At 44.5% G+C, this 23,414-nt stretch overlaps 1 protein-coding gene across 1 annotated transcript in view; it reads right to left on the minus strand.

The window, feature by feature from the left end:
- The window catches only part of SPEN (spen family transcriptional repressor), a 69,843-nt gene that overhangs the window by 23,219 nt on the left and 23,210 nt on the right, over positions 1-23,414 (minus strand). Inside the window, exon 3 of the mRNA XM_086476006.1 lies at positions 20,507-20,983. Within this exon, the coding sequence (XP_086332132.1) occupies positions 20,507-20,983 (477 nt within the window). The remainder of the gene's footprint in view (positions 1-20,506; positions 20,984-23,414) is intronic.

The raw sequence follows: 23,414 nt of genomic DNA on the forward strand, positions 1-23,414 counted from the left end.
CTGTTACGCGCCGTGACAATGGTGGAGATTTAATTAAGTGTAGTACAATGTTGTATCAGCTTAGGAGCTGTGTGGGAAGACTGGAGAAATACAGAGAGGGTACACAGGTCTGCTGAAGCCTGAAAATTCCTCCCAGCACTCTCACGCACAAAAAAGAAATATTATCATGCTCTCAGGCGCCGCTGTCAATCGGAGAGTCGACCCTAGAGTTCCCCTTACTGCCTGCTGCACCTCTTTTAAAAAAGATCTGTACCTCTGATGATATGAAAACCTCATGCCAGAAATCACAGCAGGTTTTTTGCTCAAGAATAACCTAGGCAATGCATGAACCAGCAAACACCGTTTATAAGCTCAGCCTCAACAGCCAACTTCAGGGTATGACGAATTCAGACCCGAGAATGTATTTTATAAACAATAATTATGGCAGAACAGGATTTGCATATTAGATCATTCAGGGAGTCAATCTAGTCCACCAACTCCTGACGGTGCAGATCGTTAAGACGCTTTGCAGGAGAGTAAGAAATACAGAGAATAATGTTATTAAAGCTTGCCCAGTGGGGACACGTCATCTTCTTCAGTGGCTGATTTCTTCCCCGAGGCATGAGGGCTTATAACACCGCTAAAAATAATTTTGTCTGACACAACCCTGGAGACTCTCATTCTCCATTACACGAGCAGCCTTCTAAAAAATTCTGCTGGAATTTTAACTCGGAGGCTGTAAGGGGGAGATCTGCCACGTACAAAAATAACCCTGTCAGTTTTGAATTTGCTGCTTTCCGTTTATTTTTTATGTCCCTCTCCACATCATATCAGGAACACAATCAGCAAGTTTATCTTTTTCTTATCTTAAAATTATTTCATAGGCTTCTTACAATCCCTCTTTACATTAAACCATTTAACTTTTTCTAGTCTTTTCTCAGGGAAACCATTTCAGGCTTCTAATGATTTTCATCATTTGATTTTGTGACCCCTTCTGCCACACCCCCTTCTTGCAGGTGTACAGTTTACGTAACGCCAGGGTGACAGCGACAGAGTCATTTTTTCTTGAAACATCCCAGAAAACTGTTGGGTTTTTCCCCTGAACATCTTGGTGTAACGAGGGCTGTGGCACATCACTGAAAGCCCCTGGGCTCTGCCCCCATTATATTTGGAGGCGCAGAAGAGAACGCAATCTCTGTCTCAAAATGCTTACAAACAATCGAAGGAGGCTATGAAAACACACCAGACCAAAACAAAACAAAAAAGGTCAAAAATGCAGAAATAATAATAAACACGAGAAACTCTCCTCCCAGTCTCACCCTCTCGTTACAACCCTCCCTGTCCAGTTGACATCGAGGTACTTCACACATTGGTGCCTTTCCCACACACTCTCCTCCTCCTCCTCCGTCCCCAGAGGAGGAAGTTCAGCATCACTTTGGGAGAGGACAGAAAATAAAGCCATGCCAGAAAAGGAGTGAGAAACCGAGCCCTTCCTCCTGCCCTCCTCTTCCAAGGCGGGCTCTGCTACTCGCTCGCCAAGGGGCGGCCGCCCTGCACCACCCCAGCCCTTATTTCACGCACAATCACCGTTCCCCTTCCAACCCTGAGTCCCTGGTGTTTCTCAGCGCTGAGCTTCCTATCACCAAGATGCCTGTTCACAGCCTCATTTTTCCTTCACGTTTGAAAACCGCCTTTCTTTCCACCTCACCTGCATTTGTGCAACCTGCTCTCACATCCTCTTCGTTAATAAACGATTTCGTTGCTAAGAGGGAGGCACGCTGCGCTTCACTCTTCGCCTTTTGCCCATTTATCCCATTCCCTCTGCCTCCTACCCTTCCACTAACTCTGGCAATGCTGGATCACCTCAACTCCTCATCATAGTTCTTCTCTACAGCGTTTTGGGAAAAGGAGGACAAACCCAGCCCCACGTGAACAGGCCTTCAGTAGTCTCCAGGGGTAACATCAGCCACTGCCTACTAGTATGAAACAAATTGGCCAAGAACAGAGAAAGTTAGTTTAATACATAAATATAGTCAGAAAATGTGTGTGGGGAGAATCTGAAAATAATTCCCAAGCTGAGCGCAGCACCGCGTGGTTTGACCATTCCCCTGGGGAAGGCTAAAGTGAGATTTTGGGGCTGCAGCAACCTCTGCCCTGTACACATTTTTGCTTTCCCTTCTCACGTCTTGATGCCTAGTATTATGATCAACTACGTACTTCCTAAAGCAGTTTAAATAGTCTACTTTGCTAAGATTGTATCTTCTAAGTAAGAAGCAGCATCGAATTTCTATTTAAGCAGTGCTTTAAAATGGGAACAGGCTATTTTTAGGTTCTTTTAAAATGAGGATGCTTAAAATATGGAACATACTGTTAAAAATCATAGCATTCCGCTGGGAAAAAAAGGTAATCTCTGGGTAACACCGTAAGACGTCCAAGCGACGAAACAGCCGTCTAACAGGGTGATAAATTCTGCAACAAGAGTTTGAATTCCACGCAGCTTTGGGGAACAAGGATCATGCTGGTGATTTCCACTTCCCCGGGGAGTTTTAGGGATAAGTGTCCCTGAGCAACTCAAGACTTTCTGAGACATTCCAGAAAAATAATTATTTCCGGACCCTGTTTTCAGAAAGGAAAAAAAAATGGCAGCAAGAACAATTCCCCTTTCTTTAGGGAAAGCCTCATCACTTTTTCCAATTGAAAAAATGTGGATACAATAATTCAAAAGTAAGTCAAAGGTTTTATTTTCTGTGAATAGGAGAATGATGGAAGAGTTAATTATAGCTGCTGTGTCATCCAGTTATAGCACACAGCAGAATCAAAATAAAGCATCTGACAATGAATTATGTGTAGTCTCAAGCAGAAAAACAGAACTCCTTTTCAACTACCCCAGCTTTAAAAATATACAAAACTGAAGCACGTAAGCTGCACGAGGGTATGTTCCTAGAATATTAAAATGAGAATAAGACTTTTCTTCTCCCTGTGAGTAATCTGGAAAACAACGGTCCTTTGCCAACTCGTAGAAAGTAAGTTATTAAATATTCTTCTAGCAAAAGCTAGTTCGTAAGGCTTTTAGAAAAACAGCCTAGGGAAATCTTAACCTGGGAATATAACAGCTAGGTTAAAACATGAAATACTTCCAAGAAGGAGGTGAAAGAATCAATAGGTCTTGGGGCAGGCCAAAAACGGCATGAAGAAAATGGCTTTGGAACTTCATTTTGCACTTCCACTGGCAGTATTAAACCCGCGATGGTTTCTTCCAGAAGCAGAGCGTGCTCTGGCACACAGCCTTTTCCCAACGCGGGAAAACCTGCTCTTCAACATCCATGTAAACTCAGCGGAGCAGAATGCCAGCACGCAGAAAAACTCATCTCCTGAGCTGTCACAACACACGCATTGTGCAGAGAGGGAGCCTGTGCTGGGAATTCGCTTGTTTAAACATCTCGGGCTTACAGCTTCGGTTGCCTCTTCGGGGGTCTGCAGCCTTCTTCTGGTGATGTACGCTCATCTGTGAAGAACTTCAGCATTTACCCAGGAAGGATTTCAGATGCTCTTTTGTCCAGCCCAGACACCTTCTAAGATCAATTTCACTCCAGCTTTTATCATGGCATCACAGTGATGTAGAACAGAGATTTTGATTCTACTGTCAGCAAAATCAGATGAAAACCTGAGCTGTAAAGGAGATCGTTCTCACTTTAATAAGGAGGTGGACATGAAATCCTTCTCTTACACATGCACTTCACCACAAGCGTAGTTTACAAACTCTTTTAAAATATTAATCTGCCTTCCATAATTGCCTACAAGTACATAAGGATGCGTATGTTCTTACTCACAGCATTTTATCTATGTATCTATTTTCTATTAATCAAGATAAAAATCTATTTGCAATCCAGCTTCTTAAGTTTTGGGCTGAGTCCCAAAGACTCAACATGTAAGAATCTAGCAATGGGTTCAGATCACAAGAATCAGCCCCAAATACGTCTGGTTTCAGTACGCTGCAGCTAATTTAGCACACAGAACTCTCCTTTTCTCACTTGTAACTGCAAAGACGACATTTCAAAGCCTGGTGCGCGCATCCGATGTAACCAGTCCTCATTTCCACAGAAATCTCTCCGTTTCAAGTTAATTGCGTTTTGCAGTTCTAGTAACTAACTATGAAGTTACACCCCGGTTATGTATGAAAAATGAAAGCGTTTGAGTGAAGAATACAAAGCGAGTCGTTGTCTTTGTTCCCCAGCAAAAAGGAGATAAAAGAGAGACTCCAAACCAGTCGATGTAACAGGATACCCGCTGCTTTTCGTCAATGGCAGCTGCGCTGAATCAAGGGATCTCACAACCTGCCCTACCCTTTTGTGAGTTTAAAATGTGGGACAATTGTCATTTCTGCGAATTGATTTGAGAACGGTGAGTCAGCTGCAAGGCTGGTGACTACCCTCGTTATGGCAAGCAGGGAACAGCGCAGCCTTCGTGGAAAATAAAGCACAAAGAAGCATTAACACGCACTGCGGGAGATGTGCTGCCAAACTTCAGGTTTAAAAACAAAACCAAAAACAAAAACAAACCCCACACCAAAATGAAAACAACCTCTGATCATTGGAGTAAGTTAAAACGCCAAGCCACCTAAAATCGGCTGAAATCCTTCTAATTTTTCAAGGGAACACATGCCAAATTTCAGCACAGTAAAAAGCACAAATGAATTTTTTAAATTTTTTTTTTTTTTTTTAATAGCTGCCTTCAAAAATGTTTAACCAGAACTGGTAAATGATCCAGGATTCCTTTTACAGAAATATGCACAGCGCTTGCTGTTTTTCCCTGCCAAAATTAACTGAAATCAGGAACTCTGCCTAGATCAGCTATGATTCAATACCCTGTCAAAACAACCTCTAAGTGAAGATTATCTCCTAGAAAGATCTATTCAGGACAACCTCCCGCAGCACCAGTCCCAGCTGACGGCAGGTTGTTCTCACGGCTGATGTCAGCAGCAGATTCCCAAGTCGGGTCAGGAAATCCAAAGTTAACGTACAGTCATCTCTGAACGGAAGCACCAGGAACCCTTTTTTCCTTGTCCCTCCCTTTCCAGATCCGAGTTAAGCCACTGTAAATGATCTCTGCCCAAAGAACACCGGCTGCAAAAGGCAGCCAGTGACAGCGCTGCTCTGTCTGGAAGACGTGAATCCTTGTGATACTTTATGTACCTGCAACAGGCTTCGGAGACAAACCGCCAGTTAAAAGATTTTTTGGACCTGGGTAAACAGCACCAGGAAATTGGTCAAAGTACCCTGAATGCACCAATGTGGTGTTTGGAAAAAAAAGAATTAAAAAGACCTCATTATTTCCAGCCAACATGCAGGAAAAAGTATGATGCTGTTTAAAAAAAAAAAAAAAAAACCAACAAAACCAAACCAACTTAAAAAAGCATCATATTCCATTCCAGCTACAGATTAAAGCATCTTTGTCTGCGAAACACTTTGACTTCTCTTCTGGATGAAAAAATGACATATTGAAATAATATATGCTCGGGTCTATTACCGGCTGCTATTTCTGTCCTACTACTAAATACTACATGAATCTAAAAAGGTATTTAACCAGAATTTCCCCCATTCTCTGCACACCTGCAAGTCGAAAAACGCACATTGAATTACACATACTGTAGCAGGCACAGCAAGTAACCCATTCCCACAAAAGTCAGACAACGCCAGGTTACTCCAGCAATCCAGATGGCTGTTCTGCCACGTTCAAGGAGGAATAACCACGATGAAAATTCTAGAGGCCTGGGCAGAGAGTTAGCACCTCTTCCTCGGAGCCGATTCCAATGCTGCCCTAAACATGCAGGTGAGCAGCAGGTAGTTGTTTCGTACACACAGCGCGTCCTGCATAATACCAGTCCACATCAGCGTACTCGTAAGGGGAAAAAAAACCCATTTCTCACATCTGCGGAAATAAATACGGGGTGGGGTTTTTTCCTAGTTAAAAGGAGTTGTTGAACCTGAAGTTGAAGCTATCGGAAAGCCCAGTCAAACATCTGAAGTTTGTTTGCATGAAGAGATCAAGAGGCAGCAAGTCGTTACCATATTTCGCAGACAACAGGCGAGCAGCTGAAGGGGCCCAGCCCACACGCACACACCACAAAGAGCTCGAACCCTGCTCCTCCATTTCGTAACAAAGCTTTACGTTTTAAATAAGTATATAAGCAGACTCAGCGTGAAGAGGTGGAGAAAGCGAGCTGGGGAGCAAAGCGCTACGCCTAATCTTCTCTCGGTGTAATCACCCTGCGCCCATCACCCCGGCCTCCAGTACCTTTGGAGCTCACGGTGCAAAGCACGCCGGGATGCGATTGCACGACATTCTTGGCACCCTTTCAAGCTGCTGAGAACCTGCCACCCAAGGAACTTTGGTTTGTGCATGTCACACGCTCTGAAGTATTTAATAACACACAGCTATGATAAAACAATCTACGGGGGGGGGGGGGGAAAGACGACATACGACCTACTGCATGGAAGTGGACAACGGTCACAAAAAGCACGCCACAAATAACAAAAAGCATTTACTGCTCTGAAGAGACAGAAATGAAATACTGCAGACAAATGAAATTAGGGCATCTTCTTTCCCTTAACTTTTTCTGTCTTACCACGCCCAGAAAGGAGACTTAAGAAATCTCCTGCTGGACTGGAATCCTAAATCGAAAGAAATGAAATTAAATGATGTCTAAAGGCCGTGGGAAAGCAACATAACCATGACAACTCAGTGTCTCTCAGCTGGCCAAAAACACAGGCTGTTTGCAGTCTTTTTTTCAGTCTTTGACCAGTAAGTTTTTTAAGATACAGTCTCCAGATAGTATTTACTACATATTTAACCCATGTCAAGCGATTGGCTTATTAACACCCCATTTTAATTTCTGCAACAGGCCATATTAATACATTTACTTCAGCCATTTTACCACGACGTCTGACACCTCATCTTTGAGAAACAGCAAGCTGGAATGAATCACGGAAAAGATGAAGATGTTGCTCAGAAGGACGGAGGACTACTCCCACCCCCAGAACCACCTCTACCCTGGAGCCACATGCTCTGAGTTTCAAGCCAGCCGCGGGCTCCCTTTAATTCTTCCCTGCAACTAAATAATCCATTACGATGGCTAAAAGCGCGTGTTTATAGGAATCCCTGTCTGGCTGATGGAGACTGCGTCCAACCCACAGTCGGTGTTACCACCTCGCTCCTCGACCTACGTCCCTCTGTCCTCAGGCCTGAACTTCGTACAGCCAAGAATAAAACCCACTAACCTGGAATTAAAAAAAAAAAGCCTTGGTTACAAACACACCGGCCTATCTACGTAGCAAACAGCCGACTCAGCAACCGCAAGGGCTCACTACTGCTGGGAAGACGCTGCTTAAGCCCTCTGCTCCCCGTGCTGGCTGTCAACTCAGCCGTGGATGGGTTTGCTGCTGAACTCGGGAGCAGCTGGAGTTGCCTGTCTCCCCAGCCGCCACCTTTTCAAAACTCCCAGGAACGGTGGGACCGCTCATGCTCAAAAATGAAACTCCGGGAAGCTGAAGGAAATGCTTTCTCAGCAAACGCCACAGTGACAGAGCTCAGTGCTGGGAAAGATTAAAGTCATTGAGGCCTTGAGGGTGAAGTACAAAGCCAGCTCTTTGGCGTAGCTTTCCCACAATTAAACTTCCACCGATGCAAAGCGGGAAGAAAGAGGGTGGGTGTGAGAACGTGCGAGCCCAAAGAGTCTCTATTTTTTAACATTACCTTCATCGAGGGAAGCCTTGGGTCAAGAACCAGCCCCTATGAGAAGTTCCACTGCAGCTACCCCAAACTCCCACCTCCTCTGATGGGCTTCAGCCAAATTATTTCGAGTGCCACTGGGACGTGCCTGCAGAAGAGCTGCTGCTCGAGGCTGCCAGCACCGACGAGCCTGTGATGGCAGTGGCTTTTAAAAGAAAACAGCGGGGCAGAGTTCACTGCTACGGCAGAGGAACGGCTTGTTCGGTCTAGAAGAAAAATTGCTTTCAACCCTTTGGCCAAAATTAGCCTAACACTGCTGAAATAAATGGCTTTTGCCAGCTATCTGCAGACAATCTAAATTAGTATTTTTCAACTGTCACCTCTGAGCATATGAAATCTTACAAAAAAACCCATTTTAGTTCAAGGCTCATGGGAGGTAGGTATGTCTTAACATCCCTGCCACGCAGATGGAAAAACAAGACAAGAAAAGGCCAAGGGCTTTGCCCAAGGTCATTCAGTGAATCACCAAGGGAGCAGGCCGAGGAACTTGATCTCCTGGCTCGCGGGAGGCCAAATCTTTTCAAAATACCAAGAAAGCAATATTTAAAGGCAGCTTCCTAAACAACAACTGCACTGCTTTCATGAAGGGATCTACTACTCATCTTCAAAAAGTACTCCCAAGTACTGCCTAAAAGCCAGGAGAGTGAAATGCCATTTAAAATGCAACCACTACTGCGTCCAAGTATGTTACTACATGTTTACTTGAGGAGTAAAAAACAACTTCTTTTGCCTTGAAAGCACTGTCAAATCATTTCCTGGGAATAAACACTTCAATTTTAAAAGCATTCGACCTTAACTATACTGACATCGTGTTGAGCAACGGACATTTTTCAGAACAAAAACTTCTGAAAAAGCCAAAACCAAAAAAGCACCAGCTCCGATTCACCCCCAGGTGATTCCAGCCTTGCAGAGCTACAAACGCTTTTTCAACACGAAGCTGCTGGTAGATCACGGCAAACAGATCCGCAGAATTAATTCTGTCTTCGTGTTACAGAAAAGCGTTGCACCTTGCCTTAAAAAAACCAAACCTGGCACTATTTTCATGCCCTACGTCCCTGACAGCTCTCATTCGTCTGCCGTCTGGCCCCACACGTGCCCCATCGACTCCACCCTCAGCCACTCCTTACCTTCTGCTCCCCGGGGCCGCCCTCCCTGCCTGCACGGGCAGCAAGCCCCTGACCTTGTGCTCTGCCCTGCCAACAGGCGGGTGAGATCATTGCCTCCCTCTCCAAGGAACTATTTTTTAGCATTACACAAACTGCCATTTGTTGAAATTCCTGATTCGGAGCAGTTTTCAAGTGGTGCGTCCTCTCTTATAAACAAACAGGATTGTTCTTCGGCTGGGAGTTGCAATGAAAGGCACGCCAAGATACACAGCTGATAAACAATGCCTCTTAAGTAAAATTGGGAACATGCAAAGCTTAATATAGAAATTCCATTTATGGCAGACAACATTGTGGAAGTTTAGCACTTCTAAAAATGGTCACCATTGTCCAAAGAGCAAAACCTAAAAGCGAACGGACAGCGCGGCCCTCGCTCTCCATCAGAAATAAGGACGTTTATTACAGGTGGTTAGGAGGCAGAATTTCTATTGCTTTACACCTTCTACAGCATTTTAAAGAAACGCCAACCGGACGAAGGGAAGAATAACTGTGGAGTGGTTTTGGTTTAATACCCTTTTTTAGATCAACTGCAACAACTGGAAGACGCACACGAGCACTCTGTCAAACCGGAGCGGTAGCTGTTATTCTCACGTAAAGGACTAGTTAAAATGGAAGGCCTGGGAAAAAAAATGTCATTTCTGTGATCTCAGGCAGCATACATTATAAGAGAAGACATTTGATGAGTTGTATGCTAAGGATTAATTTGCCATTTAAAAATGCAGAGAACAGATGGATCTCTTGGCTAGGACTATATTTGGGAATTACTTCATTTTCTGCCCACATGCAAATAAAAATACAACTAAAAGTAGAACTTTCTGTGCAATTTCACATGGGAAAAAAAAAACACTTAAGTCATGAAAATAAAAAAGACAATCTTTGCATGAAACAGGTAAAGTGCCACAGCTGAGCGAATGTACACCATGTTGGTGGGGAAATGGTGTTTTCACATTTGTCAAGCAACTATACAGAACAATGCCGGCCTTAGAAATCAAAAACCCCAACGCAGTATCATATGACAGAGTGGGGTCTGTGTTTGTCTCTCAAGCGTAACTTCTGAAAAAGCACCCTATTGTAATTTATTGAGCAGTATTTGTATTGATTTAGTGATTAAACCTCCACAGGGTCACAAGTCCAGGGACATCCCTTCCCAAAAATTCCCTGGACTGCTCCATCACGCTAATCAGGGATGGTAAAGCAAGGGTGAGGATTTTGGGGGAAAAAATTAAAAAGAAAAATGCCTTACGTCCTCTCAACTCCCCGGATCGACTGCCTTTACACCCTGGCCTCCACACCACATGGCAGCGTGTAGCCACCAGGGCTGGGAAAGCAGGAGCAGCGCGAGGCAGTGCAGCTGGCACACGGGAGATGACGGGACACAAGAGCAGTCCTCCGAGGCATTCCCGCACGCAAAGCCGACGTGCCCCACCTGTGCGCTTCCCTTGTGGGACTCGGTGCTTACGGAGAGCAGCCTTTAAAACCTCCAAACCATAGCAGCACAGCGTGGTGTAGCCCAAGCGCCACACGTACGCTGTTAATGAAGCATCTTTCTCTTTTCACACGTGATTTCTAAGAGTTACAGGGAAACTGCATATTAAAAAGCAAAACCAACGTAAACTCCCTCTGAAATACCCGATAGCATCTATTTCTTCCTCCCCTAACAACACAACAAGCCATTCCTCACTTCCCTCTGCCTCAAAACAAACAAACAGCAAACATAACCCAGCATTTACCCAGCAAAGCACCGACCAGCGCAGGACGTCTTCAGCGTATTGCCGGCCTCTGAAACGGGGATAAACACAGCTCCACATGCGTTTAGAAAGCAGAGAGGAACAGAAAAGCTGTACTAACCCGACAGCTTCCTTTCTGCGACTATTCATCCTTCACAAGCCAGACAACAGGACATACCAGGCAGTAAACAAACACCAAAGGGAGGGACTAACTTCAAAGCAACTGTGTAAATCTTACATAATTTGAGGGTTTGGGATCTTGCAGCAACCTCTTACCAAACGAGGTGTCAGATGATACAAGGAGGTCAAACCTGTAGCAGCCACAGTAAGTAGGGCACCTTTGCATCTCTCCATCAGCCCAGCCCAGCACCATTTGTCCATGGGGACCTGGTGCTGTTCACTCTTGGGAATTCACTTTCAGGAGGAGAACAGTGACTTTCTTTCACATTTTATCGCGCTAGAAAAGCTTTCTACTCTCAAACGGACGAAAGATAATAAAACACGTGAATGCCCTTCTTGCCAGGATCTGCTGGAGATGTTGCCTTGATTATCCCCCTTTCTAAAGTGTTTGATGAGGCTTTTGTATTTTTTCCCAGGTATAAAAACGATGGAGATTTCTGGGCACTTGTGGAGAATATAAGGCAACTGCGGAAGAAACGAGGAGACGGCCCTGAAAACCACTTCCCTTTCATAGAAAGGATTTTCCAAAAGGTACTTTTGCTGCCATCCTCCATTTCTGAGTGTCCTCTAGCCAAAATCACCGCTTTGAGCTAAATACAGTGACTGCACGCTGAACCCCAGACATTTTTCAAAGAGAAGTGTTTGAAAGGCCCCACGTTTCACTTCCCCAAGCGGGAGAGAGGACTCGTGGCTGGAAGGAGACGGGGCGTTTGTTTCTGCAACCCAGCAAGCACCGGGAAACGGAAGAAGAAGTCCCTACCTTTGCTAGGGGATTCTTCCAAAAAGGAGGGATTCACAGAGAAGTCCTGTTTATCAATGCCGCGCACACTGGTTTTGTTCTTGTGTTAGGCATTTAATAAATTAATTAATACGGCATCTACACAGTGCACATCTCCCTCTTCCTCATTTTGCAAATTCAGCTTTTGCTTCCCTTAGAAGATCTTAAAAAATTATGCCCTGGCACACAGAAATCATTTCTCCTCTACAGAACACCGAAGCCCTCCCTTCTCTCTGAGTCTGTGATTTTCCACCCGTAAACACGCTGCATCCTCCTCTCCGGGCAGCATCGCCAGCTGACCGTAACGATCTGGAGAGGGATATCTAATCGCCCGCTAAGAAGCTTTCACGCTAAAAGCCTTGATGCCATCATTAGTGGTTTTGGCACTTGTGACGTTGCAGATGGCCTAGGCTTGATGCTTGGACATTAGGGGCAAACCTAAGTGCATCAGTTACACGGTTAATTCAAAGGGCAGAGATTGAGGGACAATGTTTGGTGGTTCTCCCCCGCCCCAGTAAGGTTTATTCACCATTAACTCACATCCCTGTGACCTTAGTTTCAGCACGGCATGTTCTACCTAAAGTTGGTTTTAAGGTTAACGCCCAGGTCTCACAAATACGCCTCGAAGAGAGCTGTTCTCCTGGCCCTCGGGTTTTACGGGGAAGGTTCTCCTCCCGAAGGTATTACGGTGACCATATCCACGCCTCTGGCGGAGCCAGAAACATCCTCTTGGGAAAAACCCCCAAATCGCTGTATTTGCAAGTCCAGCCTTTACGATGCGAAGGGACGCTCTGTCGATGCTTTAGTGGAAACACGTATGACTGAACAGAGGCGGCAGCGGCTGGATTTTTCCTTTGATCATCCTAATGACTGGTATTTTTTCAGGAAGCATTCAATACAGCCTTCCTCTTTTGCTATTCATCCCTCCATGTGAACATTCATTAGAAGTTATTAACCTGCCCATTACTCCAAAGGTCTTTACGGCGGGAATCCTCACCCCCACCTTTTGGTGCCTGTAATGTATGTGTCTCCATCTGAGCTGTCTAGACTCCCTTCATCATCAGTGCAGACAAGCAGGCACTCCTAGACTACGATCCCTCACATCTATTTCAACCGTGATTCGCATCCAAGTTGTATTTCTCTCAAAAAAGGGGAATCTGGACCATTCACGCAGAAGGAGGCACCCAACACAGCCCATCACACTTCACCGTTTCCCTGTTTTGTTTGGCTTTTTCAGGGCTTGATTTCCTCTCGCTCTTTCGGCATCCAGCAGGAAGAGAACAGGAGGCGGATTTCTTCCTGCCTGCAGGATCCCTCAGACTAAGCCTGGCTTCTGAGAAGTAACGCAGGCAGCTCCAACTTCCCTGACCTCAGCTAATTCTTTCCTTCCCTCAGCCTACTCAAGATGATTAAGCAGAATACTTGGAAGGAAATCAAAGCCTTAAAAACGCAATTAGAAGTGACCATTTTGTTAATAAGCGCATGCACAACCCCAAAGTCAAACCCAAGCCATCAGCAGCACCAGCCCTTCCTCAGGCTGCAGCACGCCCACGGGAACAAAATCAATTTTTAGCAGCTCCCATGGGCTTAACGAACAGCCCAAACCCAGCAAAACTCAGGAGAACACCTCCCCTGATGCTGGCGCGAGCAATTCCTTCCACACGGCTCAGGGTTTTCCCATCGTTCCTAAAAAAGGCCATTAAGAAGACCTGAAATTGCCAAACTTCACACCAAATACACGCTCCTGCAGACCTACAGCTGTCCACAGGTGACTCAGAAATGTTATTTTTAAAACACAGCAGGTCTGCCTCCCCCAGCAGAGGACAAGGCAAGTGCACATAAGGTTCTGGATTTAGCTGCCAGAAATCCTCATATGTGCTATAACAAAGACTCTGATCTAATTGCAAGAAGCCTTTACAGCATTAAAAAAAAAAAAACCCTCTTTAACAGAATGCAAAACAATAAAGATCATTTGAGATGATCAAAATAGTTATCATTGTAATAAGAGAGGTATGTTTTAGGATCCATTTGCACCCATGCCCACCACAATGCAGTCTTAAGACTCTCTTCCTGAAATTAATTTGGAAAAAGACGGAAACCTTTCTCTGCCTGTAGAGGCAAAGCAATCAAATGCACTTTGAAAAAGCAGCAGCGGCAGCTCCTCAGCTCCTGGGCCCTGCTACAGAAACAAAGACGAACAGACCAGATTTAGATAAACACCTACTTCTGCAAATTTAGGAAGAGGCTTAATTGCTTTGTCATGTGGAGCCAGCAATTACCAACTATTATTGGGAGCACTGCAGGGGACGGGGGTGTTATTAATTGCAGCGAAACAGCCACTCTTTTTTGCGCAGCTCATGCAAAGAAAACTATGTATAAAATAAAAAAGCCACTTAACATGAGTTTTAAAGGATTTTATTGCATATTCATCTAAAAGACAGGGGCTGGGTTCTTCCAGAAGGATTAGCAATGTTGAAATTTCTATTTTATTTTGCAACTGCATCCTACCTGCTTCATGCCACCGCAGTGGTGGTAAGACGGGGGGGCAGGATCCAAAGTCGCCCCTTTTTGGGGATTTTTGGGACTCGTTCCTTTGGCAGGGAAACCGGTGCTGATTTCTACAGTGGGCAGAGCGTCAGGAGCTGAAGGAGGTTTCAAAAGTAAATAAAAGACGACTGAGAACTCAAAGGGTCGAAAGGGAGAGCCCAGTTACCTCCCTTGGCCCTCGCTTTTACCCAGGCGCTGCTGCTGCTGCACTGCATAACCGCGGCGCCTTCCTGCGCTGTGTGAGAAAAAAGGCTTCACGCCAGAGTGAAAGCGGCTCCAGCGCTGGGGCTGGGGGTTTTTATTTAAAAAAAAAAAAAAAAAAAAAAAAAAAAAAAGAAGGAAGGTTTCTGTAGGAAGCGGAGGTATTTCTAACCGCCGGGCTGCCAGGCGCTGAGGGCCAGCGGGCGGCCCCGCCCTGAGGGCGGCGCGGCGGCGGGCCCGGCCGGCTCCCGCCGGCTCAGACCGGTTCTCGGGCACGAACGGCCCGGCCCCCCCCCCCCCCCCCCCCCCCCCCCCCGCTCATGGGGCGGCCGCGGGGCTGGGGGCGCGCTCCCCCCCCCCTCACGGCGGCGGGGAAACCACCCGCCCTTCGCCGAAACGCCCCCGCGCCCCCCTCGCCGCCTTCTCTCTCCCGACCCCGCCGCCATTACAGCGCCGGGACGGGCTCCCGCCGCCAGCAGCGGCGGTGAGGCGACCTGAAGCGGCGGATTTTCAGGGCGAGATAAAAATCTATTATGCAACGCACATTTTTAATAGCTTACTCTAGAGTACACAGATGAGGTAATGCGAGCCGGCGCCCTCCCCCCGCCGCTCGGTCAGCAGCTCGGTGGCGGGGAGCACGGCCGGCCTCCCGCGGCGGGGCGGGGGGGGGGGGGCTGGCGGGCGGCGCCGCTGCCCGGCCCGGGGGGACGGAGGCACCGTTTGTTCGCCAGCTGCCAGGAGACCTGGGGTCCCCGGCGATATATTGCCTTTTTTTTTTTTTTTTTTTTTTTTTTTTTTTTTTTTTTTTTTTCCCGCAGGGGGATCTGTTTATGTGTAAACACGCGTGTGCGTGCACGTACAGGGAGGCTTCTTCGGCCGTTTTTGAGAAGGGAGGGTATAAAGGTTTGCTTTCTGAATTTTAATCTCTTCGGCACAAAAATACCTCCTCCCTCTTCAAAGCTATCTGAAAATTTTCTGCCTGTGCTCAATTTCAAGAAACTTGATATACTCCCAAGGGTAAAAAAAAAAAAAAAAACCAACCAACAACCAAAAAAACAGGTTGAAGAGGATGGTCTTGGTTATATTTAGATGAGAAGCAGCGCAGGCTGACATGAACAGAAACACAAGAAAGAACAAAGTGAAAATGCTCGACAGTTGGTAACAAAAACCTGAGAATATCCGAGTTGGATTTTTTTAATTTTTCTTTCCCTAATTCACATTTCCCTGCACAGATAGAACATCAAAGCAGCACACAGCTTTATGGGAACAAAAGGTAAAGATTAGGTGTTTCACCCGACTCTTACAGGATTTACTGTTACCTTTGTGGTAATTGAAAAGAAGCTTCCTACTCTCTGCAATTTTTAATTATTTTTTTTTTAAATCTCAGCCTAATTCTTTTTCCCTTATAAACTGGAGCGTGCTCAACCCTGTCGTCCTACCAGAAGAGATTAAAAATATTGAGGTGACCTCAACAGTGCAAAATTTCTGTGGAATTATTTAACATCAGCAAAGACCATCTCACAGATTCTTAAATAAAGATGGAACAGCTACATTGAACCTCGTTCTTCCTCATTTTTCAGCTGTCCTCAGCAGAGTCATCTCTCAACCCACTCCAAACCCCTAAATCCCATTTGAAGTCAGTGATTCATCGCTTGCTGGCAGACAAACTGAGCAGGACAGAGGAGATGAAGACAATGGTAGGGAAAGGTCTGCATTATGTAATGAAACTAAATTCACTTTTTTCTACTTTCACTTCAGTTGTTTAAACAGGCTACGAAAGTCCCCAACAAAACAAAACACTGCAGCCTCCATGGGAGGTTTCGGGGAGCACATTTTTCCCATGATTAGAATTCTGTTGGCAGTATTTTTCCTCAGTTTATTTCAATATTAAGACACATTAAATAACACATAGGTATTCCTTTCCAACTGTAACTCGTTGCTCCACAAAGAATTCCATCACAGAGAAATCTAAAAGTAAAAAACAATTGCTAATTACTTTATGAAAGCCTTGCCCACTTGTTCATTAGAATTTTTAAGTACAACTATCACAATTATATATTTTTTTTAAAAAAAATATCCATTTTCAGATCTTATATGTGCAACTTTTTACCATCGCTTTAATTCCACACTACAGGAATTTAGGAACTCTCTTAAATCCTTGTGAAAATAAAGTCACTTTGCATCTAAGCTGAAGCTGCTTTTCTAATTCCAGAGCAAGATCTATTTTATATTTCAAGCTATAGGAAATTATTCATCCAACCAGTAAATCCTCCAGCATCCTCAACATCAGACAACCGAATAAGCACTCTTAAAAAATAAAGCAAGCAGCAAAAGGAAATCTCAGGTCACTTATTCCTAAGTTTACACACACACACAGAGCGTGTTCACACTTGCACATTCTAGACGTCATCTATAGGAAATCAAACGCTTCTGCCAGATTTTCTAAGTAAGTCTAAATCCCGTCCCAACAAGGTACTTCGCCACGCGCCCAGTTTTTAAGAGTGAAACGTCCCACGGCTCAGTGCCATGTGGTTCAGTATGTTGCTGCAGCACAGCTTTAAAAATAATCACTAACACATGGAACAGTAAGAAACGTGTTGAGCCATTTGACATTACCAAACTGAACAAAAAAGCACAGAAATTTTGTTTTAGCGCATTAGAACACCTCGACAAGCAGGCCAGAAAAGACCATTTCCTACCAAAAAAAAAAAAGGGGGGGGGGGGTGTCGACACAACTTTTTCCAGGAGGCTGGGCAGGGCACAAACAGAATCTGGTTTGCTTCCTATGGGATCACACACGTCCATCCATATTCAGCTTCTGCCATGACACAGCACAGAAAATATGTTTGCTAATGTCATTTGTGGCGCACGTTCGTATCAACAAAATGGAGAAATTAAGGCTCCTGGTGGCGCAAAATTCAAGTATCATTTTCAAGGTTTTTTTACTCTTTCAAGGTGACTAAAAAACCCCAACGACCCTTTTCCATAACATGAGTGCGGAACGAGCAATCCCACATTAGGACGACTTCACAACGCAAACTCTTCCCCAAATCCACGCGGGTGATACCACACGAGAAACAGTAAAGCACTCACAGCCACCAGCTCCCCCACCTCAGCCTGGGGGGCAGCTTCTGAGAGGCCACAAAATACACCAAGTAACACCCTGCTTCAGAGAATACGGTTTATATTTACCATGTTCTTTTTCGTCTTATCTCTTAAATTACTCCCTTGCAGCTCCCATTACAACTCCCTTGTAAAGGCCTCCAAATACACACTTAAAGCCAAGTTTAGCTGACACCCAATGCAACCAATGCTGATCCTTTATGAAACAAAGGCTTTCTTTTTTTTAAAAAACAATCTGCAGAGTATCTTTCCTCACGTTATTGCCCAGGAAAATCATCTCCATTTAACAAAAGCTGCATTTACTTCACAGACTCTCCAAAAACCACGAGGAATGAAGCCTAAACTTCTCCTAAACCACCTCTCTGCTCATTTTTCGCAGCACCTGAAGGTCAGTGCCACACACAAAAATTCTCACGAGTGTTTAACACCCACAAGTTTCCACAGGCTCCAGCGTTTGTCCCCAAACACGCACAGGAGCATGGATAAGAGCCACCTCCCAAGTGTACACAATCTGTTTTGCCTTTCCCACCCCCCAGCTGAGAGCCAGACAGGACGAGAGTTGAGTGACAAAGTTCTTCAAGACATACATTTCAGAAGAATTCGGTGTCATAAAGACCTTAATAATTTCACAGCGTCACAAAACCGGCCATTTCCACTTATAATAAAGCCGTAAGAGGATCTCTAGTTTGCTAAAACCTCTGAGAAATACTATGGAAATTGCAAGAAGTGTTTCTTCTTCAGACAGATAAATCTCACTCTAGAACTGAAAAATACAGGGGGAATTTGTTAAATCAACCCAGGGATGATGACACAGCCAGAATTTCCTACCCAGGGTATAGAGATGCAACTGGGTTTCTGCCTGGTCTGGGTACGTGAAACCTGAATGTACTCACTGCACAGCGAGCGGGAGCACCTCACCAGCACAAAGGGGGCGAGGTAGCTTTCGCTCACCACAGGGTACCAGGGGCTTACATATTCACATGGCTAAATTCAAAGTGTGTTAAAAATTAAACAGGAAAGTCTGCTTGTGCCATTGAAGTCTTCACGGCCAGGTGGGGTTTTGCTTTACAAAGCGAAGAGTTAAATGTCTATTAGTATCTAACTCACTGCTCAGGAACCTGTAAAACCCCTTTCTGATCATTTAAAATGAAACATACTATCCACCAGATTCCCCTACTTGCTCTATTGAATTTGAATTTACTGTATTAGTAAGAAAAAAAAAAGTTTATTTCCCTTTCCTCCCACAGTATCATCTAGTTTTCCATTACTACAACGAGAAACTGCCAAGAAAATGAAGCACAGCAGACGCTGCTTATCTTCTGGTTACATCTTAAAACTTTGTTCCAGCGGGATCGTATTTAGTCCTCTCAAATGCAGAGCAGTATTTCATCCCGTCTCGACATCCCAGCAACGACATTTTATAAATATTACGAGTTTCTTGGACGCCCTTCTATCCATTCTGCGCTGAGCAAAGCAGCACCAGAAGAGCAATGATTTCCCTGCTTGGGATTTATTTTTTTTTTTCAACCTTAAATGTAACCAGGCCTCCTTTCAATTCATCTTCTCTAGGGTTTGGGCTTTTTGGGGTGGTTTTTTTTTTTTTTGAGACCCCTGGAAGTCTCACATGATTTTTTTAAGTTGTAACAAGTGTGAAAATCTTTGATAAAGGGTTGTCTTTATCTAAGTGTTAAGATCTCATTGAGAGGTGTTAGAAATGGTGTTAGAAATCAACAAACAAGCCTTTAGAGCAGCCTAGAAGTCTTCTCAAATATTCTAGAGATGCCTCTCCACCTGCTCTCCAGGCAGGACAGGACCTGGATTTCTAAATCCAGGAGGAGAAAACAATAATTAAAAGAAGTAAATAAACCTGCACAGCTCTTGAGACAGTGGGGGGGTGGGGAAAACAGAAGAGGAGGAACAAACTTCCTCATCTTCACTTCTGCACACTCTCGCCAGGGTCAGCCCATCTAACCCTTCCAGACAGTCCAACGTTCAAGCAGGTGAGGTTTTACAAGAATAATTACCTTGATTGGAGAGTTACCTGTGGTAAAATTCCATTTGTAGTAATAATCAAACACTAAGTATTTATTATACCGATATACTTATGTACTTAATGGCTATTTTCAGGTTTGGAAAAGAACTAGTATGCAAAGGAAATGTTTCCAATTCTGCAAACCCTTCTGAAGAGCAGAGCTCCTCAACAAACACAGTGTAAAACATTCATGGGTACAAAGGAGCTTCTTCATTTCCACTCTTAGGGCGAATTTGCTCTTAAAAAGCTAAGTATCTGCAAGGCATTTCAACCTGAATTTTCAAATTATTAAAAGAAATCCAGTGATAATCTCTAGCACTCTTTTCTTCCCCCCGTATGTAGTTTATAAAGCCACACCAATACAGAACTACCGCAGCTATTACAGAACCAAGGACATGGGGGTATCGCTAGGAAATGCATACTTGGATTTTTTTTTAAATTCTTCCAAGTCTACAGTTTTTGCTGCAAGGCAACAGGGGAAAAAAATGGAAAGGCAACATATCAACCTTTTAAATGTTAGCGGTGACAGGGAACGAGAGGCAACCGAACAATACCACTCATCGTTTCCCAAAGCATTTTAAAACGTGCCCTGTAAATAGCAGTTGACCTTAAAATTTGCTTCTTCCCTCACTCAAGCAAATAGAAGAGCTACTCCTGCACGCAGGCAGCAGGCAGGGGCACAGCAAGGCCTCGTGTCCGTCTGTACATCCCCACTCTGCCTTGCTAGTGCCCTACGGATGCTGCGCAGATCCGCCACGGAAAATAATTAACAACAGCAACAGCATTCCCCTTGGATCTGTTTCGTGCCAACTCAGCCTTTCCACGTTTCACGCCGGTTTACTTCTACATCAGTGAGTAACGCTTTGCCACGAAACACCTTGTATTTTCACAGCCCGGGCTCACAACTCCTCGCCGAGCCTCAGGAAACGACCGGCAAAGCCCACGGGACGGTCGCTTTGGGTCGGACGACAACCCGCAGCGGCCTTACCTGTCGCTGCTGGTACTGCTGCTGCTGCTGATGGAGTCGCTGCTGGAAGATCTGCTCCTGGATCCGCTGCCGCTGGGGGAGCGGGTGGGTCTGGACGCCTGGCTGGCCAGCCTCTGCGGGGACTGGGTCCTGGACTGGGACGAATGCGGCGACCGACTCCTGCTGTGCTGGTAATTCCTCTCTGGCCTTCTGCCTCGTACCTCCCGTGTAATATCATCCCTGTAGATATCCCTGTGTACCACACTGGGCAATGTAAACTGCTCCCGGGCCCTAGGTTCATAACGGGGGTCGTGAGCATCAAAACGGTTTGGACTTCGACTCCGAGAAGTATAATAGAGCCCGTGTTGTAAAGTCCGCTCTCGAGGATCTCTATAGTAATCCTGATCGTAATGTCGTGTCCGATCAAATCCTCCCGTCCCCCGCTCATGGTGTCCATAGGCACTATGTTCATAAGCACGCTCCCTGTTATCTGAAGCCCTGCATTTAGGAAGGGGGAAAAACACTTCCATCAGAAAGGGGCAAGCACAACTAAAAGCAAGTCATGCAAACATTCACGTCAGCACTGAACTTATTTTTGCGACTGCTTCTCCACTAAACAGCAATAACCTACCAAGCAAACACTGACAAACTCAAAAACATTTTACTTGACTCCAAAGTTATATTCATATACGATAAAGCTGAGCAATCATTTTGTTTTAATCACAATATTGGGCTTTCATGACCAGCATCTTGCCTGCACAGGAAAAAAATACTGCTTTCCTGTGCAGAATCCTTATGTAAGTTGTGTTTATTTTTTTTTTCTTTGAAATTCATTAAACAAGAAAAACTTCATGTTTTGTGGATATCATAATTAACTTTCCCCCCCCCTCCATTTTTGCTTAAGAGCTTCAAAATTTTTTCTGGAATTTGGTAATTACTGGAGCTCTTCTAATTATCCTTCTGCAAAAATGGCACCGCAAAATGGGCTGTAGCCATGAAAGCCTCCGTGCAAAGCATATGATCCAGAGGTAAGAAGCTGCTTTCAAAAGGGGTAGCATAACCCATAGAGAAGAGCCAGAAAATTAAGAGACGTTCTTGTCGTTGTTCTAAAATATTTCATCATCCTCTTAGAGGGAATTTTGCTTTTATCAAGTCTGCTACACTAGATTCTTGTCAAAGCTGCATACGCTAAACAAGCACCTTGATTACTAATCTCATGGCACTTAAAGGGCAAGGATGCAGGCCCCCAAAAGATACTACGACCCTACACAAGGGGTATCCATTAAATTTTGCAGCAGGTGTTTTTGTTTGTTGAGACTGCCATTGTTACTGCAATCACAGGATTTACATCTTCACAAGCACGCTACTGTCAAGTAGCTACGGTCCGTTTTGTTTCAGGGTTTCAAACATTTTGTGTGTCAATTGAGAAGGGCTCTATGTGCTAAGAAAGTTAGTGTGATCTCTCAAATAAAGAGACAGTAAAACTGACAGATACAGTTAAAAGAACATTACAAATAGTTTAGTAGTTTAATTTAGACAAGTACCAGGACGGCACGTCTAAGTTACATCTGCAAAATGGAAGATCAAGAATTATTACACTGAATGTTTAAAAAATACTCGCAGAATTCTAAATATGTCAGGGTAGGCAAAGTTAAGTTACAAATTTAATTATCCATCTTACGAAGGACAACTCAACTTCCTTTTTTGTTTTGTTCCAGCCTTCTCTCTCAGATTCTTCCTTCAGAATCAATTATTAGTCACTTCAATCCCCTGAATCCTAATAACCCAATTCTGCCTTGTGCTTCCTCCTCCTCTCCTGCATCACAGGTCTGTCTTCTATTTAAAATGGCAGAAATATTTCAGGAAGCTTTTACAAACTGAAAATGGGAACGGAGTCTTTTTCGATTAGCATCTCAGGAAGTTCCTTCCATTCCTTCTCCAATGAATCACTAGATCTTTAACGCTCTAAATATACTCATCCTCTCTTGTTAAATCATAACTCATTTTCAAGCTTTCTACAGAGCTAGCTCGTGTTTCACCTGCATTTTTTTCTCTCAAATTATACGTAAGAAACTACCCAAGCAGTGCAACAGAAATGTCATTAATTTATATATCCGCTTGAAATTCATTGTTGCCTTTCTGTTTTCATTCTCTTTTTTCCCCCCTTTTGAAGGACCAAGATCAACAATTTCATAAACGATTGCGTTTAGCATCCTACAAAAGTGTTAATCAGTGAAAGCTGATTTAATGAGGTAAGAGAAAAAGCAGTATTTTCTAGAGGGTTACTGCTATATAGCTGACATAAAAGAACAAAGTCCTTATCCATGAAAAGGACACAGAAGACAGACAGAGGAGCTAGCAGAGCTGAAAATCTAATGGCTACAGCACTTTTTTTTTTGATTTATCTATTAGTACTAAGTACTACTGGAGTTAGTGGAAAGAGAGGGTTTGACTTGGGTTAGGAGAGGGGCTAATATACACAGGGCAGGACATACCAACCTTTTCCAAGTGTGGAAACACGACCTATATTCCCAATTAAATCTAGGGAGAGAATTGTGAACATAACTTCCCCAATTTTGGCCCCTCTTACAGGGGTAATCCACCTTCTTAATGGGCAAGGGTGTCAAATGATATTTTAGATGAACCAACAAGGAAAAAAAAAAATCTTAGTGACAAGACAAAAAAAAAAATTCCACTGGAAGGAAGCAGTCCCAGACTGAAACCATAACTCTGAAACCCCCAGACTTCTTTCTTGAGACAGTAGGCACTTAAATAGATCCATTATTTTAATTTCCAGCCCTATGTCTGAATCAAGCAGCTGGTAGAAGATCACCCAATGCACGAGGGCACTCATCGCTGCTGGCCAGCAGGCATCCTCTAGCCGCCTTTGTAACCATCCAGACCAGTCATTTTTCACTGGCGTATCCAC

The sequence above is a fragment of the Leptosomus discolor genome, chromosome 20 (genome assembly GCF_034619465.1).
Source record: "Leptosomus discolor isolate bLepDis1 chromosome 20, bLepDis1.hap2, whole genome shotgun sequence".
Lineage (NCBI taxonomy): Eukaryota > Metazoa > Chordata > Aves > Leptosomiformes > Leptosomidae > Leptosomus > Leptosomus discolor.